The sequence below is a fragment of the Bombus pyrosoma genome, linkage group LG8 (assembly GCF_014825855.1).
Source record: "Bombus pyrosoma isolate SC7728 linkage group LG8, ASM1482585v1, whole genome shotgun sequence".
NCBI classification, from domain to species: Eukaryota; Metazoa; Arthropoda; class Insecta; order Hymenoptera; family Apidae; genus Bombus; species Bombus pyrosoma.
The window spans coordinates 3600383-3620504 of record NC_057777.1 but is presented as its reverse complement, the minus strand read 5'-3'; the positions used below and the strand labels follow the sequence as shown (position 1 = coordinate 3620504).

At 36.5% G+C, this 20122-nt stretch overlaps 1 protein-coding gene across 6 annotated transcripts; it reads right to left on the bottom strand.

Moving 5' to 3' along the window:
- Positions 1-4781: 4781 nt before the first annotated feature.
- On the bottom strand, positions 4782-20115 carry LOC122569987 (LIM domain kinase 1). 6 transcript variants are annotated; one of them, XM_043731745.1, is made up of 9 exons: positions 18241-18781; positions 17808-17922; positions 17103-17543; positions 16718-16810; positions 16014-16146; positions 15691-15923; positions 15339-15567; positions 13608-15251; positions 4782-5154 (listed from the first exon to the last, which is right to left on the bottom strand). In XM_043731745.1, exons 1-9 carry the CDS (start codon positions 18299-18301, stop codon positions 5089-5091), a joined length of 3015 nt encoding a protein of 1004 aa, XP_043587680.1. In that variant the 5' UTR covers positions 18302-18781; the 3' UTR covers positions 4782-5088. The 6 variants fall into 6 exon arrangements, with proteins under 6 accessions (XP_043587680.1, XP_043587678.1, XP_043587676.1 ...); XM_043731743.1 differs by lacking the exon at positions 4782-5154 and adding an exon at positions 9551-13421; XM_043731741.1 differs by lacking the exons at positions 4782-5154; positions 18241-18781 and adding an exon at positions 18792-20115 and having other exon boundaries at positions 9551-15251.
- Between the last annotated feature and the right edge of the window lie 7 nt (positions 20116-20122).

Below are 20122 nucleotides of genomic sequence, written 5' to 3'. Positions count from 1 at the left end.
AATAGAAAATTGCACGTACGGTATGCATCGGCATGGTTGAGCAGATACAGCGTATAATTTAGTAACAGGGGCCGGGGGTTCCATGCAAATATCGAGAACAATGAAACGACGAGGCTCGCATTAATTAAGTCGTAAGCAGAATAGGAGACGTTCTTCGATTCGTTGATCGAGCGTCGTCGTCGCTCGACTACGACTCGCGAGGAGAGCCGAGTTAATTGGCTCTCTAACCAAATAATTGACAGTAAGTAGGAAATGAGAAGTTATTCCTCGTAGGAGTTGTTTGTCGTCTCCCACTTTTCTTTGCCCGTCGCTATCGCGAATCGACTTCGGCGAATTAACGAGCGAACGTCGTAATTAACCACTGTCAGGGAATCAGACCCCCCTCTTCTCCTTCGATGTTGAAACTTCTTAGAATTCATCGAGTTCAACCTCGATCGCAATAGTGTCGTTCAATGAATATTAGACGGTTCTTAGATCTCCAACTATACTCAACTATGCTCCATTCTATGCCTTACTTTACGAAGATTATCTTTTATCGAGATAAACCATTCATTCGAAGAAGAGAGATTTGACCGCGTGAAAAACAGGATTTACAGGCACCGATAATTGGTAAATAATCTCTTCAAACTTGTCCTATGCCAAAATGATCATCATCTACAATAGAAATTGTCGCAATAAGCTTATCGTTACCGCAAAGGATTTTCCTAGTTCCCGGTGAATGGACTCTCTCTAGCGTAGCAACATCCTTTAGTATAATCCTGCTAAACTAGACTTACGATCAACGATCCTAAGTCCCTCAGATTTACTGAATCACGCCCGATTGTCATAAAGCTGTTGTTCCAACATGTACCTAAAATATTCTTTCTTTTAAAATGGACGCCACTCCAATACAAATGCAATTATGTATTAAACTAAATGACATGACATATTTTTAAATAAAATCTTAGTTTGTTTTAAACATGATTCAATACACTTTTTGAATAACTATCTAAAGTTCACTATTCCAAATTTATAAGAATCGTCACTTCTAAATTAAAAAAATTCCTATGATGTATCTAACAACAATATTGGCCCATCGAATTTAATCCTCGGAGGAATAACATCTCATATGCATCACCTTAATTTGCGCATTTTTATGTTTTCTTAATAAATTATATATTTACAAGCTTTGAGATAGAGAAATGGAAGGGTACCTATAATAATTGAGGGAAGAACAAGCGACGGTCGTAATGGTCATGGAAGGAGAGCCTGGCGCCGTCGAAGATGACCAGGAAAACGCCCAGTCTAGGCAAGATGACGTTGTAAATATTTTCTGTCATCGGTCGGCTCTGTGTCAGGGCCCGGAGTCTTGTCTTCGCTTTAATAAAGGTACTGGCAGCATGGGTACCTCTTTGGAAAGTGCGTCACCTGAGCCTGGTATCGGACACTGATGGTGCGGATAGCGGCGCTTTGTGTCCTTCGTGTACCCCTCTCAGCCGAAAAGATCACCGCTCTCAAAAGACCTGCCCTCGCCATTCATCACTTCCGCCGCGCTTTCGGCCCCGGGAGCAGCGAAAAAGTCAATCTGCAGATTCTCCGTCTTGGACGTTGCTTGATTGTCAAAGAACGAATAAAAAAAATTATGGAAATTGTAACCGAGGTCTTTGATGTACAGTGGCTCAAAAAAGTATTTGAACACTTACCTTAGTAAACGTTCATGTATATACTGTATGTCTTATAAAAAATATTTTGAAATTTCATTAGCGCTGTATACAATCGCCCCGGAAAGTAAGTTAATGCTGCCGCTAAAAGTTTACTTCTCTTTAAAAGTCTGTACTTTATATAACGTGCATAATGTATTCATAAAATATTTCTACAAGTGTTAGGATACCTTTGTGAGTTAGTGCTCAGAAATTTTTCTTATCAACGCTAATAGGCTGCTCGTTGTTAGTGATGAAATCATGGCCATTCTTACAGACGATTCTCTGTAAAGAAGATTCTACTTTACTACGTATTCTATTATAAAGACTCTGTAACATTCGTAGCTTTCAATTGCAAAACTTTTCCCAGTAACTATGGGCTATGGTTACCTTCGAGAGGAATTTCTTCGCCAATAGAACCTGCAAAGGTCTAGTAGCATACGGTTAACGCTTCTAATTGCAAAACACGGTGCTACTCTTCCTTAACATGCATCGAAAGTGAGAGTCGTAGCTCTTCGGGACGTAAATTCGCTCATTTGTACTTGCAACACTCGGTGCAAGATCGCTGGCGTAAAAGGCGCGCTCGCGCCATTCCGAATGTCCGGCGTCCTTTATATCGAGGCGGCAGAAAAGGTAATTTGCAGATTCCAGCGAACAGGTTTCAACCGAACACACAGTCGGGGTGCTAATTTGTCCCGACGCGAAGATAAGGATCTGGCAAAAAGGTTCAGCACAAAACGAAGCAATTAAAATGATAATGCGACCAGACGGGGACATCTTTTATTAGCGGCCTAGCGCAACTCTATGTAGACCATTCGCCAACTTCATGATCATGGAATCTAAATCATAAACCAAGTACCTAATCTAACAATTAAATTTATATCGTTGTTTGAACAACCAACGAATCGATAAATCATCTTTGCGTTCCATAATCCATACGTCTTCTAAAATTCCTCATCGAATACTACAGTGGCATATCTTCTAAAACACGACTGTTAGTTCTTATCCATGTAAGAATTATCTTCCTCGATTTTTCGTTTCTGAACTTCCTCCAAACAATTCAAAAGCCCATTTACATATTCAATCGATTCATTACCAGGATTCTTCAGCTTTCCAGCGCCGATACGTCACGTCCCAGTTCCAGAAGGTTCGTCAGACATCCCCGGTCCTCGTCGGCCAAAGGAGGTAAGACAGAGAAACGTTTACCTGGCTGACGACGGCGGCGACGCCTTTGTCTCAGGGACCCCGGAGATAATTAAAAACCGAGTAAAGCGGACAGAACGCGCAGCAGTCGGTAAATCCACTTGGAAAGGGACACAGAAGGGAGAAGATCGTATCTTGAATTTACACCCATCAACCGCCACCTTGTTCCAGCCACCTTCATCCATCTACTTGTGTGTAACCAGTCGCCGGATCCTTGGTCCTCGATGATGGCCAACGATACGCCGTTGCTCGACGCTGTAAAACCCGATGTTCGACAGGAGTTCGGCCATCGGGCTACACGTAAATATCCGGCGTGGAACGTGGATCTACCGGTACATCATCCAGCCTCCTTTCTTTCCGCCTGATCGCTGGTATTTGACGGCAAACGCGTTTTTTCCTTCGTCGAGATCTTTCTCAGCGATTCCTTACTGCCGCGTTCCTTCTTGCCTCTGGATACTTTACGGAGTGTCGCGTGAAAATTGAAATTCGAGATCTGGAAAGGCTCTCGATCTTGGCCCGTGCACCGGTGTGACGAGTTTATTAAAATGGTTGCTCGTTAAAGCACCAGATGGAAGTTGGTACCAGGGACTTGTTCTTTCATCCAAGATCAACGTCTTCCAGGTTTTGTCCGATCAGTTTAACAGGTTGTTCGGGATTCTTCGAACTGGTAAACTGGAACAGGATGAAACAAAAGCAACTGAAGACGTACAATTTAAAATTATGGACCACTGGTACCACTGTACCTCTGAGGTTCTTATACCATTCCTAGTAGTCATTTTTCAAGAGTCGTTTATATTCTTCGAAGTCATGAAAACGTATCGCGACAAAGAATAAAGTTGCAACTTAATTAATTATGGAACATTTGATGCTTTTAAAAGTTAAGGTACATGACTAAATCCACATTCTCAAAATCTTGACATACACAACTATGATTTTCAGCTTATCATAAATAAATTACATTTCTCTAAGATAGCTTTTCGTGTCTTGGGTGACCTGTAAACTAGGAGCAGATTGAAATTACAAACGAAACGAACAGTAGCAGATTAAAAGGGCCGTAACACCGTAGAGTCGAAGGAAACGTCGAGAAAAGCCAATGTGATTTTTTCTCCGGAAGTTTCGACATGATGGTTTCGCTGCAGTGGCTTATGGTTGAACCGATGTTATTTGTCATTAGAAGAGGACGGCGAGCTTCATTATCCGAATAATTAAAGCTTATTATATGATGTAGCGGCGCTCGTTATCTAACCGGTTTCGTCGATGCGCGTCACAGATAAACTTATCTGTCGTGTAGGAGCGCTTGTAACGAATCAATTATATTACTTATGTAAGCGAGCGCGCGGGTTTCGCGCGCTCCGCCACTTATCGCGGCGAAACTAGCGCTGAAACATTTTATGCTGTCCTGATAAGCGACCGTTAGCATTATAATGCGCGGAAAAGGCGATCTACGGCGGTCGATCCTTGTCTGTTGGTGGTCTCGTGCCCTCCGTTCTGCTCGGTTGTCAGCACTGCTGGATGAAAATGAAGAATCTCCGTGATAAACCATTATCTGCATACGACATTAATAATACGAAGATAAATTGTATATATGTTGTGAAGAATTGGAATTTATCTTCCATAATTAAATTAAGATCTAAATTTCTCCAAATTAATGGCTAGAAACATTTAGACTGGGTTATTTGACTCGGAAGGATGTTTGAGTCGAACTAAATAATCCGCTATGCAATTCACCAAAATCAGTTATGAACAATTTTTATACTTGAAAATAGATTACATATTTAACTCCTAATTAATGCTTTGATAAAACAGTGACGTATATTATATACATTGACAACTCGATTGCCATATATTTTCAGGATGTTGAAGCCTAGGTGACTCAAATAACTCTACTATGCTATATACTCCTAGATGTATTTACTCTAAAACGGTACATAAAAGGTAGGAAAAGAGAAGACATTCTGTATTCTCCATACACTGCAGACAGCGAAGTTGCTGAAGTAAGATACACCGTGCTGAATAACAAAATCGTGTATATACAAACGATCTTCTGTCTATTTCGAGAGACACATCAGTCAGCATGCCGAAAGATGGTCTTCCAAGGATTAGCCTCGGTCGCGGGATTCGTCCCGAAAACCGCGAGCTGCAGTCTAGCAAAACTGTTGGACCGGTTTTTTCCTCCTCCGTCCCCGAGATGATCGTCTGGAGGTATTCAGCCAATTCCCATTTCGCGTCGCCATGCATTTATGCCTGAATACAAAGTGCGAGAGGAGGTTCCCTAAAAAAAAAGAAAAGAAGAAGTGAGACAGCGAAGAAAACGACGAGTCGGAAGAAGGAGGAAAAAGGATAGAAGGAAGGGAAAAGGGAAACCGTTGGATTCTCCGTAAATCTTCCATGCGTGTAACTCTTCTGACGAGGAAGCCACGGCGCTCTCGTTGCGCGGAGCGGCCGGAGTTGTTTATGCTTTCCTGTGCAGCGCTTTCTGAAATATGCAAATCGCGAATTCGCATAATGGCGTTATCGCAGTAGGATGCCGCCGTCGGCGACGACGTCGAGATAGCTGAATCCGAGCGGGTCGAGCTCTTTCTTGACATCAAACGGCCACCGCCGGCTCGCCAGCCCCATTGATTTGTCCCTGAGAAGAAACATCTCAGCGGGCTTTTCGTACAGCCGCGATAAATATATGATCTGCGAATCCGCCGAGTGATCGCTATGACTCACGACGATTCGACCACGAGGAATACCAAGTCGTTCGAACTGTGAGGTCGATCGCTCCGGCTCCGTTACCCGACGAAACGTTCGTGGATGGCTTTCTGTATTAGCCCTGCTACGTCCTTTGAGTCATTTATGATCCAATCACATTCTTTTATCATCAAAAAATTCCTAATTTTATAGATTTATAAGTAATGATGAGACTTAAATTTTTTAATAGATAAAAGTTTGTCTTCGTCTTGCACTCGGTATTTCTCCATAGACATATCTATGTATCTATAATTTTTCGTTTGTCAATGTACATGATATATTCTACTGTTTATCATGCCTCTAATAACGTTTTCAAATGACTATCTTTTAACTGATAAGTCGGTATCATTTGTAATCGATTTACACAGAATTAAACCCTAATGAATTACATTTAAGATAAGCTAGTAAGCTGATTGTATGTGTTTTGAACCTCTCGCAATATCATCCATTTTTTTCATTTGCAAATTGCTCCATGGTGAACATTGCTGTTTCGTGGTGTTGTTAACCTTCTTTTTCCAAGTACCTGGAATCCATCTCTTCTCGCAACGATCTAAACTGCAGAAAATTATATCGATCCGTGTCACGCAAGCCTTAAAATGTCGCGTTTCACTCGCATGTAGTCAGTCTACCGGCGGCAGCCTCGGTGGTCTTGCATTTACAAAACAGCCGGACGAAATGAATGAATTATTCAGTTTCGTATAAATTAACTTAATCATCTTTTTATAAATAAACGATGATGGCGGCATATTAATACAAAGAAGATTTCGATAAGCAACCTAACAAAAACTGACAATTCATAGAAAAATAATCGATCACATTAAATACTCGTAAACTTCGAATGTATCGCTATATTAAATAAATGAATGTGCCTTTTGTTCCCAATATTAAACAGAAAATAAGGACTCAATTTTAGACATAATACATCAACGTCATACACCTCTGACGATCCGTCTACAACATAGAGAAGAACCAAATATGTAGATGATGACAAGATGAATACATCGAATTTCCAGGCAAAAAATAATTGTCCAATTCTACCATAGAGAACAACTTTAAAAACAAAAAGCAAACAAGAAGAAAAAGAAAAAGAGACACAAACCTGTACTCATTATGCTCGTTCGATTCAAGCGGTTAGACCCGACTCATTTATTTCAGGCGACGCAGAAACAGGAAAGACCGAGGCAGAAAGAGAGACAGGCGAAGCATCAGGACGGAAGAAGGAGCGACGCGCGCTGAAACGTATCCGCGGTTTATTATTATTTTATTCGGATGTTCTTCGTCGCGTTATACCCCATAACCCACCCTCTTCCCTACACCTTTTCCTGTGGCACCGTCGCAACGCCACCCCCTTCCCTGCCACAGAACCACCACCATACTTCTCTGATTCTCCCCCACCGCGAAGAGAGAGGAGAGACCACCCCTCGGTGTTCCACGCTCGCTTCGTAGCAGTCAAGTCGTAATCCCCCTTCACAAGGTCCTTAACAGGCAGGGCAGGGCCCGGCCGAGTACGCGACAGGGACGTTAAAATTTAAGGTTTCCGTCGACACGTTGCGACCCATAAATTTCCTCGCTCGAAGCCGTCGCTCTTTCCTTCGGCCACGCTTGACAAATTATACCAGCGGCATCTCCGCGAAAACTCTGCTGGGAATCACTTTGCCGCTTACTTTTATCGAGATCGATTGAAAAAATAAAACGCACGTGAGTTACGAGTGAATAATCGATTGAATGGATCGTACACTATCATTTTACCTAAATTAGCTAAAGAAATTCTGAAGATTGTACATGTTATATCATATTTAACATTTTTACACGGTACAGTGTTATAGTAGTTCGTCTTTTAATCTCCTGACGAGGCTAACTGCAATGTTAACTGGAATTTTAGAAATGTTTTCTTAATGGACATGGCTCTCGTCCAGAAGCCTCAAACTGTGTTAAACGCGGCAGTGTTAAGTATAACACTGCACAGTGTAACAATGTCAAGTGTGATAACCCAGACTATGAAAATGATATGAATCTGGATACACCCTAAAACATAATAAAATCATTTTTTTAAATGTTACACTGTTAAAAAATATTAGCAGATTATAGCTCGTTTTAAAATATCAATCACTATAAAAAATAACTGACACAAGAGTTATATAATTATACATACCTCTGAAGATTCTCTAACCAACATTTTGCGATTAGTAACATTTTCTTAAAATCCTCAGTAGTCCTGAATAATCATCTTATCCTATTTCACAGGACAGTTAAAGATACATCTACAAAAACGATTCGCTTTATAATATATCTCATCTAATCGACGTCTTCTGAGAATGAGAACTTTCAAATGAAGCCAAATTCAAAGAAACGACTTTTGCTCAACTTCTAAATGAAAATCGATCACATGGATCGATTGAAATGTAATTGCATCGGTGGCGCTTTCTATGATCGATACAATCTTAATGTCAATTTTGTTAGGTTATGTGGTTCAAATGACAAAAACGTATGACATAGCAAGTATTTTAGAATACTAAATGATCGTAATGGTTTAAAGAAGAGATTTGGAGAGAATTCTTCTTTCTGGTTCTTTCCCTTTTTTGATGTATATCGAGTTCGCGAATGTCTAGACGATGAATTTATATTCAGACAATGTCTCCTCTAGAACACAATCCATTTCAGAAAGTGACTTTAAGAAGATGCTTCATTTTTTTATATTTGAAACGTGTTTTTATGTTTCGTGTGATAGGAATTCGTTTAATGCACGATGCATTCTACGATCAGAAAAATAATTCTACTTAAATTCTAAAATAATACTACCGATCGAAACTTCATACCCATTATATTTTTAATTTTCTTGCAATTTGGACTTCTTTAATGTTTAATACAGAATAAGCCTTACCTGATTAACAGAAATATCATGAAAAACGATTGAATATTGCTTTCATTTTTATAAAATGTGTACAATAGTTTACTCGGAAATGTCATATTTCGCCAACAGCGCTACCATCGGTTGATTCAGGCCCTGAACTCTATTATGAAAAATGATGAGCTTTGTTATTAAAAATCTTATTATAAGAAAAATTCGTAAAAAGTTTTAAAAACAAAATATGTACATTCCAATCGTCGACTAGAATATTACAGTCTCTTTCAAATTTGAAATATTAAATTTTGAATTTTAAATGTCAATAGGTGACGCCACTAGATATTCATTTATTAACCGCCAAAATTGTATTTCCGGTTATAACAGACGAGTCCATCGTCGTAATTTTCGCTAAATTACATTTTAATTGTGTCCATAATTAAAACTTAAACGCGAATCAAGTGATAAGCAAATTGTTTAATAAAAAAGTATTCATATTTAGAACAGTGTCACGTTTTTAACGATGTTTCGTTGCGTTATAACTAAAATAGAAATGAAACACTTTGACATGATTTGAAAAGACTTTGTGTAACTCAGCAACATCAGAACAGCAAATTAAAGGTATTTTAGATTCTACATTTATTATATATTTTTATGACTTTGATGTTTTTATTATGTCACTTTTATATATTTTCATTGCATAAATATGTAACTTTATATATGTTATATATATGTGTGAGATTTTGAAAAACTAAAGTAATTTTCAATCCTTTATACATGAAGCTTTTTAAGATTTCATAAAAATTATATTTAATATAGCTTTATCTTTTATTTAAAAAATGCTAAAGCGTCAGGTGCTGCTACCTACTATTCTATTGTTAAATAAAAAAGGCCACCTAACTATCTAATTACCGACAGTTGATAACTGTCGCTCGTTTCAAAATTTGAAAAATTCCTGGTTTCAAATATTTAAATTTAAATAATCATTATATAAATTTTATATGTATAATTTGTTTATTTTGCAGTTTTGAATAAATAAACATTTATTGAATTACTACAAAGTTTCGTAACAAGAAAAACAACATAGCCATTTATTCTCAACCATTTATTTTTTTCTTTTTTTCTTTGTATTACTAGAATGTTAAACAAAACAGTCTGTTCCCTAGTTGCATAAATTTCAGCACGGAAAATAGTTCGAAAATGTCGCAACTAACAAGTACCAAAGACTTATAAAAAACGGTTCGTTCACGACTTCTGTCGATCAAAGATTTTGAGCAATCATCGGGACGAATTTTTTATCGTGTCAAAATGTGACATATAGTATAATCGATATTGAAATGTGGTTTTACCACATGCAAAAATTATCGTTCGAGTTTTAACAAATTGTGCAATATAAAGAACAAAGTGCGCGCTATCCATTCTTCTCTTTCAAATACGTCCTTTTTTTCGACATTAATACATACATTTATTGCTCTTTTCATCTGTATGGACACAACTGTCTCCACATTTTGTAGTTTTGGGAAACAGATTCTCGAAAGAAATTCTCAAGTTGCATTGTACATTATGATTATAGATCCGTGAAACGAAATATGTTAACACTATGTTGATCAATCACGTCATATAAATAAACATTAAAAATTTCAATCTTAACATAATTTCAAGGTTATAACTTAAACATGTAGTAGCTCAAAAGTATTCGAACATTTATAAAAACATTTTATGTTCTATAAGTGCTCAAATATTTTTGTATGCCACTGTGTATGACGAATATATAATCAACATAGCGTTTCCATTTAAAGATACAGAGAGATCTGACGAATCCAGTTAAAAAAATAGATGAGAGAGAATTTCTATTCCAGAATCTTGTCCCCGAAAACTATCCCCATCTAATGAAATCATTTCGTGCTTAACCTTTAATTTGTCACGAGGCCTCGCGAAGATTTTGTTTGATTCATTTCGTCTTCCGTAACAAAGTAGTATACGAAATATGCTCTGATCCTATCGTGTACTCGATTATTGGTGTAAAGAAAAATAATTTGCAAGGGGTTAAGATTTGTGAATGCTCCTCGTGTTCCCCAAATATGTCGAACAGAAGGAGCATAACAATTTACAGAGACTATAAAAATAATGTGTCTACCATTCCAAAGTTCGTCTTCTTCTTCCTCTTCTTCTTCCCCCTCTCCATCGTGTTCCTTTTTTTTTTACAAAAGTTTACAGAGTCTTTCTTTGTGCCCTTCGCGTGTCTATAAAGTTTCCTACTTGTGTACTACGGTAGTCATAAGTAAGCAACGATAACGAGATTAATACTGTTTGCTGAAAATCATTCTACAACGAGTGTTACTCGCTGTTTTACATTATACACGCGATTACTCATACATGATTACTCGGTTGACCATTATTTGTTACGCTAATGTCTTTAAATATATTCGACATGCGCAGATATTATTCGTAACTTTGAAACATTCGCTCTGTAACGCCAACCATCTTTGATTCAAGTAGTTCGGAAGCTTGAAAATTTAAAAGATTGCAATTTTGACACTTAGATGGTTTCAAACGTTTTAAATGTCAAACAGAGAATTTAACTAAACAAATATATCTCTATTTAAAACTTTATTATTAAAAAATTCACTCGAATGTTTCAACGATTTACATCAAATCTTTTGTTTAAACATTGTATACTTGTCTGCTGTTCAAACATTTAAATCGGACATTACTTTCTCTTGCTTTTGTTCTAATCGGTTTTCGTACATATTCACTTTTTTTAAATGATGATTACTCGTTTTCGAAATGTAAGTTTTACAATATGGTATTATTTATTGCTCGTATTGTCCATCGAAATTAATATCTGGAAAATTTTCATTCTTTTTTTTTTGTCATTTTTATTTTCGTCAATACATTATTAGTTTAGTACTGCGAGTAATTTTTCTTTCTTCTTATACATTAAAGAGTAAGAATTGGGGTTCCATTATTTTAGTAACGTTTTTTCAGTCTACTCCCACTTGAAATTTTTCAACTATAGACAGCTTCAAAACACTTTTTATCACAGATAATAAACATTTATTTGGTGTAACGAATCGAAGTGCTTTCAATAACAACAGTGTTCAAATAAATCAAAATTTTTCCCAATAGGAAGAAGACAATGTTAATGCATATCCAATCGTTAATGAAAATCTGAACAGGAAAGAAACGTGGGTAACAAAGTGAACAAATTTTTATATGCAACACAAAGTGTGAAAATCTTACTAATTAATTTGTATAAAAACTATTAATCGTATTTTTTGTTTGTTTGTTTGAATAAGACTTAAAATTCAATTGTAAGTCATTTAAATCCTGTACTCTACCACTCACTCTATTTTGATTAAATTAGGGAACATTTTGTTTACGATTAGAATGTAATAGAATAGAAATACAACTTTTTTTTAATAGTATCAAAAGAAGATTTGTCTCTACATTATGAATATAAAGCTTTTTACTGTTAAATATATGTTCTGTAAACAGTGTTTTGAACATGAGAAATGTTGGAATATGTATATACAAAACTATATTACATTCTTTTATATTATACACATCATACTACTTTTATCATCACTTATATCTTTGTTAACATGTGTATGCGTGCGTATGTGTAACGTGTGAATCATTTAAGTTAAATAAAAATTTTGAAATGAAACATAACATCGAGAACATAAGAAGCGAAAAGATGTAATATCAATCAAATAAAATTATATTTCCTATGCGAATAACAAAGATATAACTGACGAGCCCAAATTTTATACATGTCGATAATAATCTGTACATGCACACCACCATCATATATGTGGATAATATTTTACAGTATGATGTACATATATATCCGGTAAAGAATATCATTTTTTACACTCTATTCTACAAAACTGACTCTACAGTAATGCTTACAACTTCTTCGATATAATCCCGTATTTCCACAGAGAATAAAGAACTGGAAATGTAACGATCCAGACTTGCTGTTTAATGTCTCCGGGAACACATTTTGAAAATTGTTGATCGCGGAACACGCGATCGGTGCGTTTACGAACACCATTTCTGAAAAGAATTCTGGATGGAATGCTTTCGTTAGTCTTATAATTACATAAATTCCCGCTTATGAGAACCACAAGGCAAGATCTTGCAGGAATGCGAACCTTTTAGGGATCATCTGGATGGCATGACTGTGCCATCCACAATATATTTCAAACTCATACTAACTGATCATTAGATTCATTAATACTGGACATCAAGTTGTTAATAATATTTTTTCACACGATGTCACACAATATTCCAACACAGTCGACAAAAGGAAAAGATTCTCTTCGTGTTGATGGTATATCATTTTTAAGGTTATTGACGTTAGAAAAATGAGAATGAGAACTACACAACTTAAATTACCAGATCTTCAATTAAGCGTAAGAGAATGAGATTAGTAAAGATTCGTTTCATTACGAATGATAGATTACTTTGTTAGCGTGGAAACTTCACAAAGCTGTGCTCTCTATCGGCGACGCAGCCCGATTAGGAGTGCAACACCGTTCAGGAGTATGGCACAAATCCGGTGTATGCCTACCGTCTCGTAACTGAACGAAATCTAAGTCTGCGAAAAAATTGCTTCTCATGGTACCGACTGCGCTGTCGGAACCGAAACTATCCTGCCTGCATAGATCCACATTTTTATAACATTCGGTGTACTCGGTTAAAGAGTTAGGCAATTTTCCATCATACATCGGCGCCGTTTCAATTACTGTCTTCTTAGAGTTACTCGACTCGAAATTCGTACAATTTTGGGTGGATGCGGTGCAGTCTTTTTTGTTATCTACATTAGTCTCATTTCGAGTATTGTACGAGAGAAAATTATCGTTCTTGGAAAGACTCGAATTCGAATAGAGACTATCTGTATAATGAAGCGCAGTATTATTCCTGAAACTGCCTTCTTTACGGAGATCCTCCTTCTGCAAGGTGTTAAAAGGCGAATAATCTTTACACATCTTATCTTTGTGTTTGGCTGTACAATCTAATACTGTGAGACTTCCTTGCCTAGACAATATACTACCGATATCCGAAACATTACTTTCCTGCCTGGTTACCCTATCGTTGATTGGCTCATCTTCGGTAACTTCTCCCGGGCTTACACTTACTTTTGATTGTAACGAAGTACCAGCTTCGGATTGACTGTTCTTCTGCGGCGAAAATGCATTCTTTGGCGTCTCTTTTGTGGGAGAAATCTTTGTCCTTCTGAGATAAGAGCCTGCCGATGATTTTGAAGTCTCGCCTACAGTCTTCTTCGTATCGTTATTGTTCTTACCATCAACTTTACTTTCCTTCTCTACGACGTTCATTGATTTTCCAATTTGCCTCAAGTAGGAACTAACAGAATTCGTATCCGGCATTTTGAACTTGCCCTCCAACTTCGTTCTCGAGTGGCCGCCGCTCATCGAATTATATTCACTGGATTTCTCCGCCGACTTGGAATTCAAATTATTATTCACTTTGTACGAGTACTTGTTATCGATAATGTATTCAAGAGTATCCGACAGAGAGCTCGGACTCGCTCTGCCCACATACCGTATTTTTTCGATAGTAGGTATCCGTTTCAAATTAGATTCCGTTTCATTTTTCACGTACGAATCCTGATTATCGTTAGAAAAGTGAGCAGGCGATTCGGTCGACTTGATAGTTTGCCTTGGAAAGCAGCCAGTGAATCCACCAGAGTCCGGAGAAATAACAATGTCTGGTTTATCGACGGAAGCTTCCTTAGACCTCGAGTTTTGTCTCGAGTAACGACCAGAGGTTCCAGATGATTCGTTCGTTTTACTATTTTGTCTCGTATACCTTCCTCGAGGAGTTATCACGTCAGGCACTTGAAGAATATTGCTACTAGGCACAGTTTCTTCGCGTTCCAGCGTGCTGTCGTCACAACCGCTGCATCGTTTCTTCTCCTGGTGTACTTGACCTTCTTTAATAGGCTTCAATTGTGGCGTCAGTGTTTCTGGAGTCGTGGACTCGCTCGTACTCGTACTCGATCCTGTGTAGTTTCTAACATCGAATTCCAAATGCGATGGCAATTCTGCGCCCACCGATAAATGCTTTTCTAACGCTTTCAACCATAACTGCATCACTTCGAAAGGTGGCCTCTTGTCGGGATTCAGGTCGCAGCAAAGAAAGGCGATCATATAAAACATTTCTGGGCAATTGGAGCAAAATTTCTCTTTGAATACGTTTTGGTTCAGGCCAAAATCTGAAGAGCGTGGTAAATAATCGGGATCGGCTTGAACCCGGCCAATGATTTCACAAACTACAATACCAAAGCTGAATATATCAACTTTTTCGTCATACTTGTTGCCCTTCATCATTTCAGGCGCCATCCAATACGGATTCCCGACTACTGTGTATCTTTTCTTTCGCTCTTTCTTTGATGTTTTCACCTCTCCGTCGGAATGTCTGCTGTATTTGCGACTGTGGGGGGAATTGCCATTCTGTATTATCCTGGCTAGGCCGAAATCGGCCACGACTACAGTCTTATCCTCGCGTACGAGACAATTGTGCGAGTTCAAATCTCGGTGAATGATATTCATGGAATGTAAGTAAGCCATGCCAGCGGCTATGTCTTTAGCAAACGACGTCCGTTGCTCCCACGGTAAGATTTCGTTCGTATCATGAAGCAGAGCTCTCAGAGTTCCACCCGCTATGTACTCGGTGACCAAATGGAGCTTTTTATCTTTGTACAAAACACCAATGAATCGGAGAACATTGTTATGATGTAACGAACGTAACACAGCAACCTGTTAAGGGCAATAACAAAGAATAAAATAATGTACATAAATATAGCGATACATAAAGGATCCAGCGACGGTGAAACGCAAGCTTACCTCTTTTAAAAAGTTCTTTTGAGCTTCTTCGTCTACTCTGTACAACTCTTTTAGCACCATCACTTCGTTGGTATCTCTGTGTGTGACTTTGAACACTTGCCCAAAAAATCCTGTACCTAGCAGTTCACCCTTTACTAGATCACTGGCGCGAAATATTCTTTGATTCTTTGGTTCGACACGAAACGATCTAGTTCTGCTTAAGTCACATGTAGGATTTGTGGGCGAAGATCTATAAATATATTACAATCTATAAATATATTACAAATATATTACAGAACAAACTTTAAAATAAATACATATTCAGGCATCGATAAACATTATGAAAGCGTTTCATTTGAAACTTGATCTATACCCGTCAAGCAGTCGCGACATGGAGCTACTACGCTCTTTGTGCATAGGATCCCTGGTCCTCCGCAATTGTCTGCTTCGTGTCCCACTGATATATCCTTCATCTCGGCGTTTAAATAGACGTTCTTTATTTTCGGGACTTGTTCTAGGACTTGCAATCGATGTCAACATCGCTGCGGTCGGCGATGAATATGCGGGTCGTCGAGACACTGCGTCCGGATCGTGCTCAATGGTTAACTGCAATGTTCAATGCATTTTGTTTTTATTATTAACTATTTTTTGGACAGATAGTAAAGACATAAACTGCCGTTGTAGGATAAAATTTACCTGTAAAACTGTGTCGGAATGTTGTATTAGATTTTCAATGCTCTCTATAGGCTGATCCTTAACCGGAGTGCCATTTATTTCGAGTATGCGGTCACCAATGTGCAAAGATATGAGATCACTGGACATATTCAGTCTGTAACACATTTCACATGACATTTCTAATATTCATAAATATATGATATATGTATATATTTTTTAAACAAAACATGCAAAACTGCGTGCATTTAATTCATATTTAATTTAGATATTAGAAATGAAATTAAACAGTAGAACTAATTTGCATGTTTATTTGTGACCTAATACATTTTCCCTCTTTTTCTTTTTAATTGTGAGATACACATAAAATACAGAGCACAAGAGATATAAAATACGAAAATGTGAAAGAAATGAGATATATTTGAATGTAAAATGTCATTAAAATAAATATAAAAGTATAACATTAGAATTGAAATCATATTAGTAAAACAACATGTAGCAATTGTCTGAAGTGCATGATTTAAACTTTCACTTCATCCTAAATATTACATGCTCACACATCTAAGCAGCACATATTATGCAGTAAACAAATAATATTACACACAAGGAAATTATTTTGCACAAGATATATATTTTGCGTGCAGTTAAATAGCAGATACTAAAAGATACACATTTAACTTATAACAAATACAATATCTAGTGCATATTATTTATTTGTTATGCTGTACCTATGATTAGAGAAGTGGCAGCATAGTCTAAATAGAACCTCCATCACAGAGGCCAGCAGCTTACTGATTTTTCCACGAACATTTCTCATTAACCTGCATTTTAGTTCAAAGTTATTAGAGGCTGCTCATCTATTTTGCTTTATTTATTTATTTTTTAAATAACCACATTCATGCATAGTGTTAAATATTTATAAAAAAGCTACAACAATATAATTTTGCAATAGCAGTACTAGTTTATTTTAGATATGAATACTTTCTATCATCTCTTGTTTTGCACGTTTGTTTTAATACAATATAAAAAGTTGTTGACATTATTTTATAGCCCTGTATCTTGTTTTTAACTTCTAACTACTGAATGAAAACAAATATATATTCCTGTACATACTCAGATATGCGAAGTAAAGCACCACAATTTCGGGGATTCGGAGTTGTGTCTAATGTCAATTTAATTCCTCTCTGTTTCTCAGGATCAGAAGAATTTGGAGGTATCTCAACTAATCTGATGCTATGTGGTTTTCTCGAGAAGGGACAATTAGCTGTCCTATTGATTGGTTGCATCTGTCTCTTGTAACAACTCCCACAATATAACTTGGATCTCTCAACTAGTGCATAACTCTCTCCATCTCCAATGAAGGCTCCACAGGAGTTGCACGCAAAGCATTCTGGGTGAAATTTGTGATCTCCTGCCAACATGACAGGACCCGTAATGATTTGGCCACAACCTTGACAAGCTTCACCATAGGCAGCCCCATAATCATCCTTACAGAACAATAAGCCATCTTTCTCAAAGTACCATGTGGATAGACCAATATCACATGCTGAACACCTAGAATATGATAGCTTCATGAATGACCTGTTGCTATTCATATTACAACTGAATTTTAATGGCAAATAAAAGTGTTAACACAAATTATTTTCCAATGAAATACTTTTTAGCAGTATCAAATTTTTATAATCTTATGAAAGTACTACTAAATGACACAAAATTTAATATAGTTGGACCTAATTAATTAGTAGGTAAATGTTACAAGTGTAATGATTTAAGAATACTTTTTGTAGCCAATATATCATTCTTTTTACTTATTTTTACCGAAAGCAATCGATATGCCATTCTTGATTTAGTGCCTGTATAAATTCATCTTCATCAATTGCATTGAGACATCCAGCACACGTTAATGTCCCACCACTTTCCCTACTTCCCAGGTCTAGAAAATATTGAAAGCAAATTTGAATAAAGAATTCACTTTTGGTTATAGTTTCAAATCATTTTTTATATTAGAACTATCAAACCCATCAAAATACAGTGATTTTGGGTTTCCTGTTTATGCAATTACTAAATAAGTAAGGCTACTTTTGGTACTTTATTATATAATTAATATTAGTTTATGAGATAAAATCATGATTATTTGCATAGTATAATCATTTATATATAATATATTACACATTAGAGATTAAAGACTTGGCAGTTCTAACGTTAAACGTTTCGTCTGTATCGAGTTATTTACATTAGCAGCAGTACATACGTTTTTGCATGACTTTCATAGGAACGCGACGCGTACTAGTGATAGAAATTTTCCTAAGCATTAAATTCCGAATAATTGGAAGTTGTTGCGGCTATGAAAACAAACACGGCGCAGTCAAACGGAAAACAGAGCGCGTCAGGGACGTGTAGTAGGAAGGAAACGTGATTCACGGTTGACATTAGGTAAGCGTTGAGAAAGTAGTTATCAACCAGCTGACAATAAATCGCCAGTTCTAAGGCGATCGAAACTTGTCAATAAGAAAGGGACATTAGCGGAATTATGAAATGTTCTTCGAAGCATTGTTTTCCTTGTCAATACACGATTGAGATGATACAGTTGAAAAGAACGCATAAATAAAGTCTCTGGAAGAGCGTGGGCCAACAGACTTGGAAGACAGGACGCCCACGCGATCCTCGAAGGATCGAGCGTACACAAAATATCATCGATCGATTCATTTGTCGCGTACACTACTTAAAATGTTACGTATATCACACTATGATTTCGGCCGATACGTCTAGAAATAACACTCTACTTTGCCGAAAAAAACGTACCGTTTGACGAAACTTCATCCATCACAGCATCTAGAACTGACACACTCCCACTCCGCGCTTCAGCCACTGAATATAGAGCGAGCAGATTCGAAATCCATTCTTCACGTTACGGACATTGCGCAGTAGCGCGAAATTTAAACATCACGCAGGAAAAATATACAGCGGTTGGGAAGTATTCGAACACTTGCGATTGGGAATAAAAATAGATGAAAATAAATATCAAGTAAGTTTCATTAAATACAGCTTATTTACACAAAAATATAAATATTAATTTCAATTAATTACTAAATAATAATCGATGTAGTATAAGGATACTATAAGTGCAATAAAAATGTCTATTTTTGTCCACGACTGTATCATAAAAAACTTTCTAGTATATAATGTATATGTTACATAAAACATTTTGAAATTCCACTATCACTAGGACGAGACAGTCAGGTTACTCTCTTCTTCAATCATTTTATATTAAAATAAGTAGTCAACATAAAACAATGCTGATCAACATTTTTTTAGAATTAATGTTTATTTAGAGATAAGAAAATTAGTTGGTAAGGAGGTAGTCGTTTATTTTTCACAATACTTTTGGTCTTTGATTTGACTGAAATCAATACAGATGCAGCTTATTATATCTCAGATATATGTATACCTTAAACTAGTCTTTGATAATGTATCAAGATTTTTATCAGATTTCAAAGATAAATGTATGAAGAATCGTGCAAAATTAATACTATTTCTTTATGAGAATATACATATTCTCTGTGAGAATATCTATTTTATATTAAAATATATATAAGTAATGTAATATAAGCGACATTATCGCGTGCAAAGATTAAAAATGAGTATATTATGATATTGTACTTATTATAATTAAAAACTTAATTGGGTATATCTTAGTACATATTACTCCATCTTATATTCATTGGTACAGTTTAATCTCGAAGATTCGGTATATTCATAGATAAATTTCACATTAAAAAATTCTTTTCAATTGTGTTATCTATAGCTAGGCTGCGGATATTTATACAAATTCATGTCTTTATGGAAAAAAATAAAGAAATGGAACCGAGATAGAGATTCGTTCCACTTACCAAATATTATAATATCTACATTATTATGAATATTTTATCTTTTAATTTCGAATAAATGCATAGAAATCTGCAGTCCATCCATCACTTAAATCGTCAATTCCAAGTATGTACTATAAAATTTATTAGTATTACCAATACTATAAAACTTATTTACATAATATATTAAATATTATGCGTGTTATACGATACACTGCAAATTTTTATGTATTTCTGCAAAATTTAAAGATGCAAAAATGCATAGAA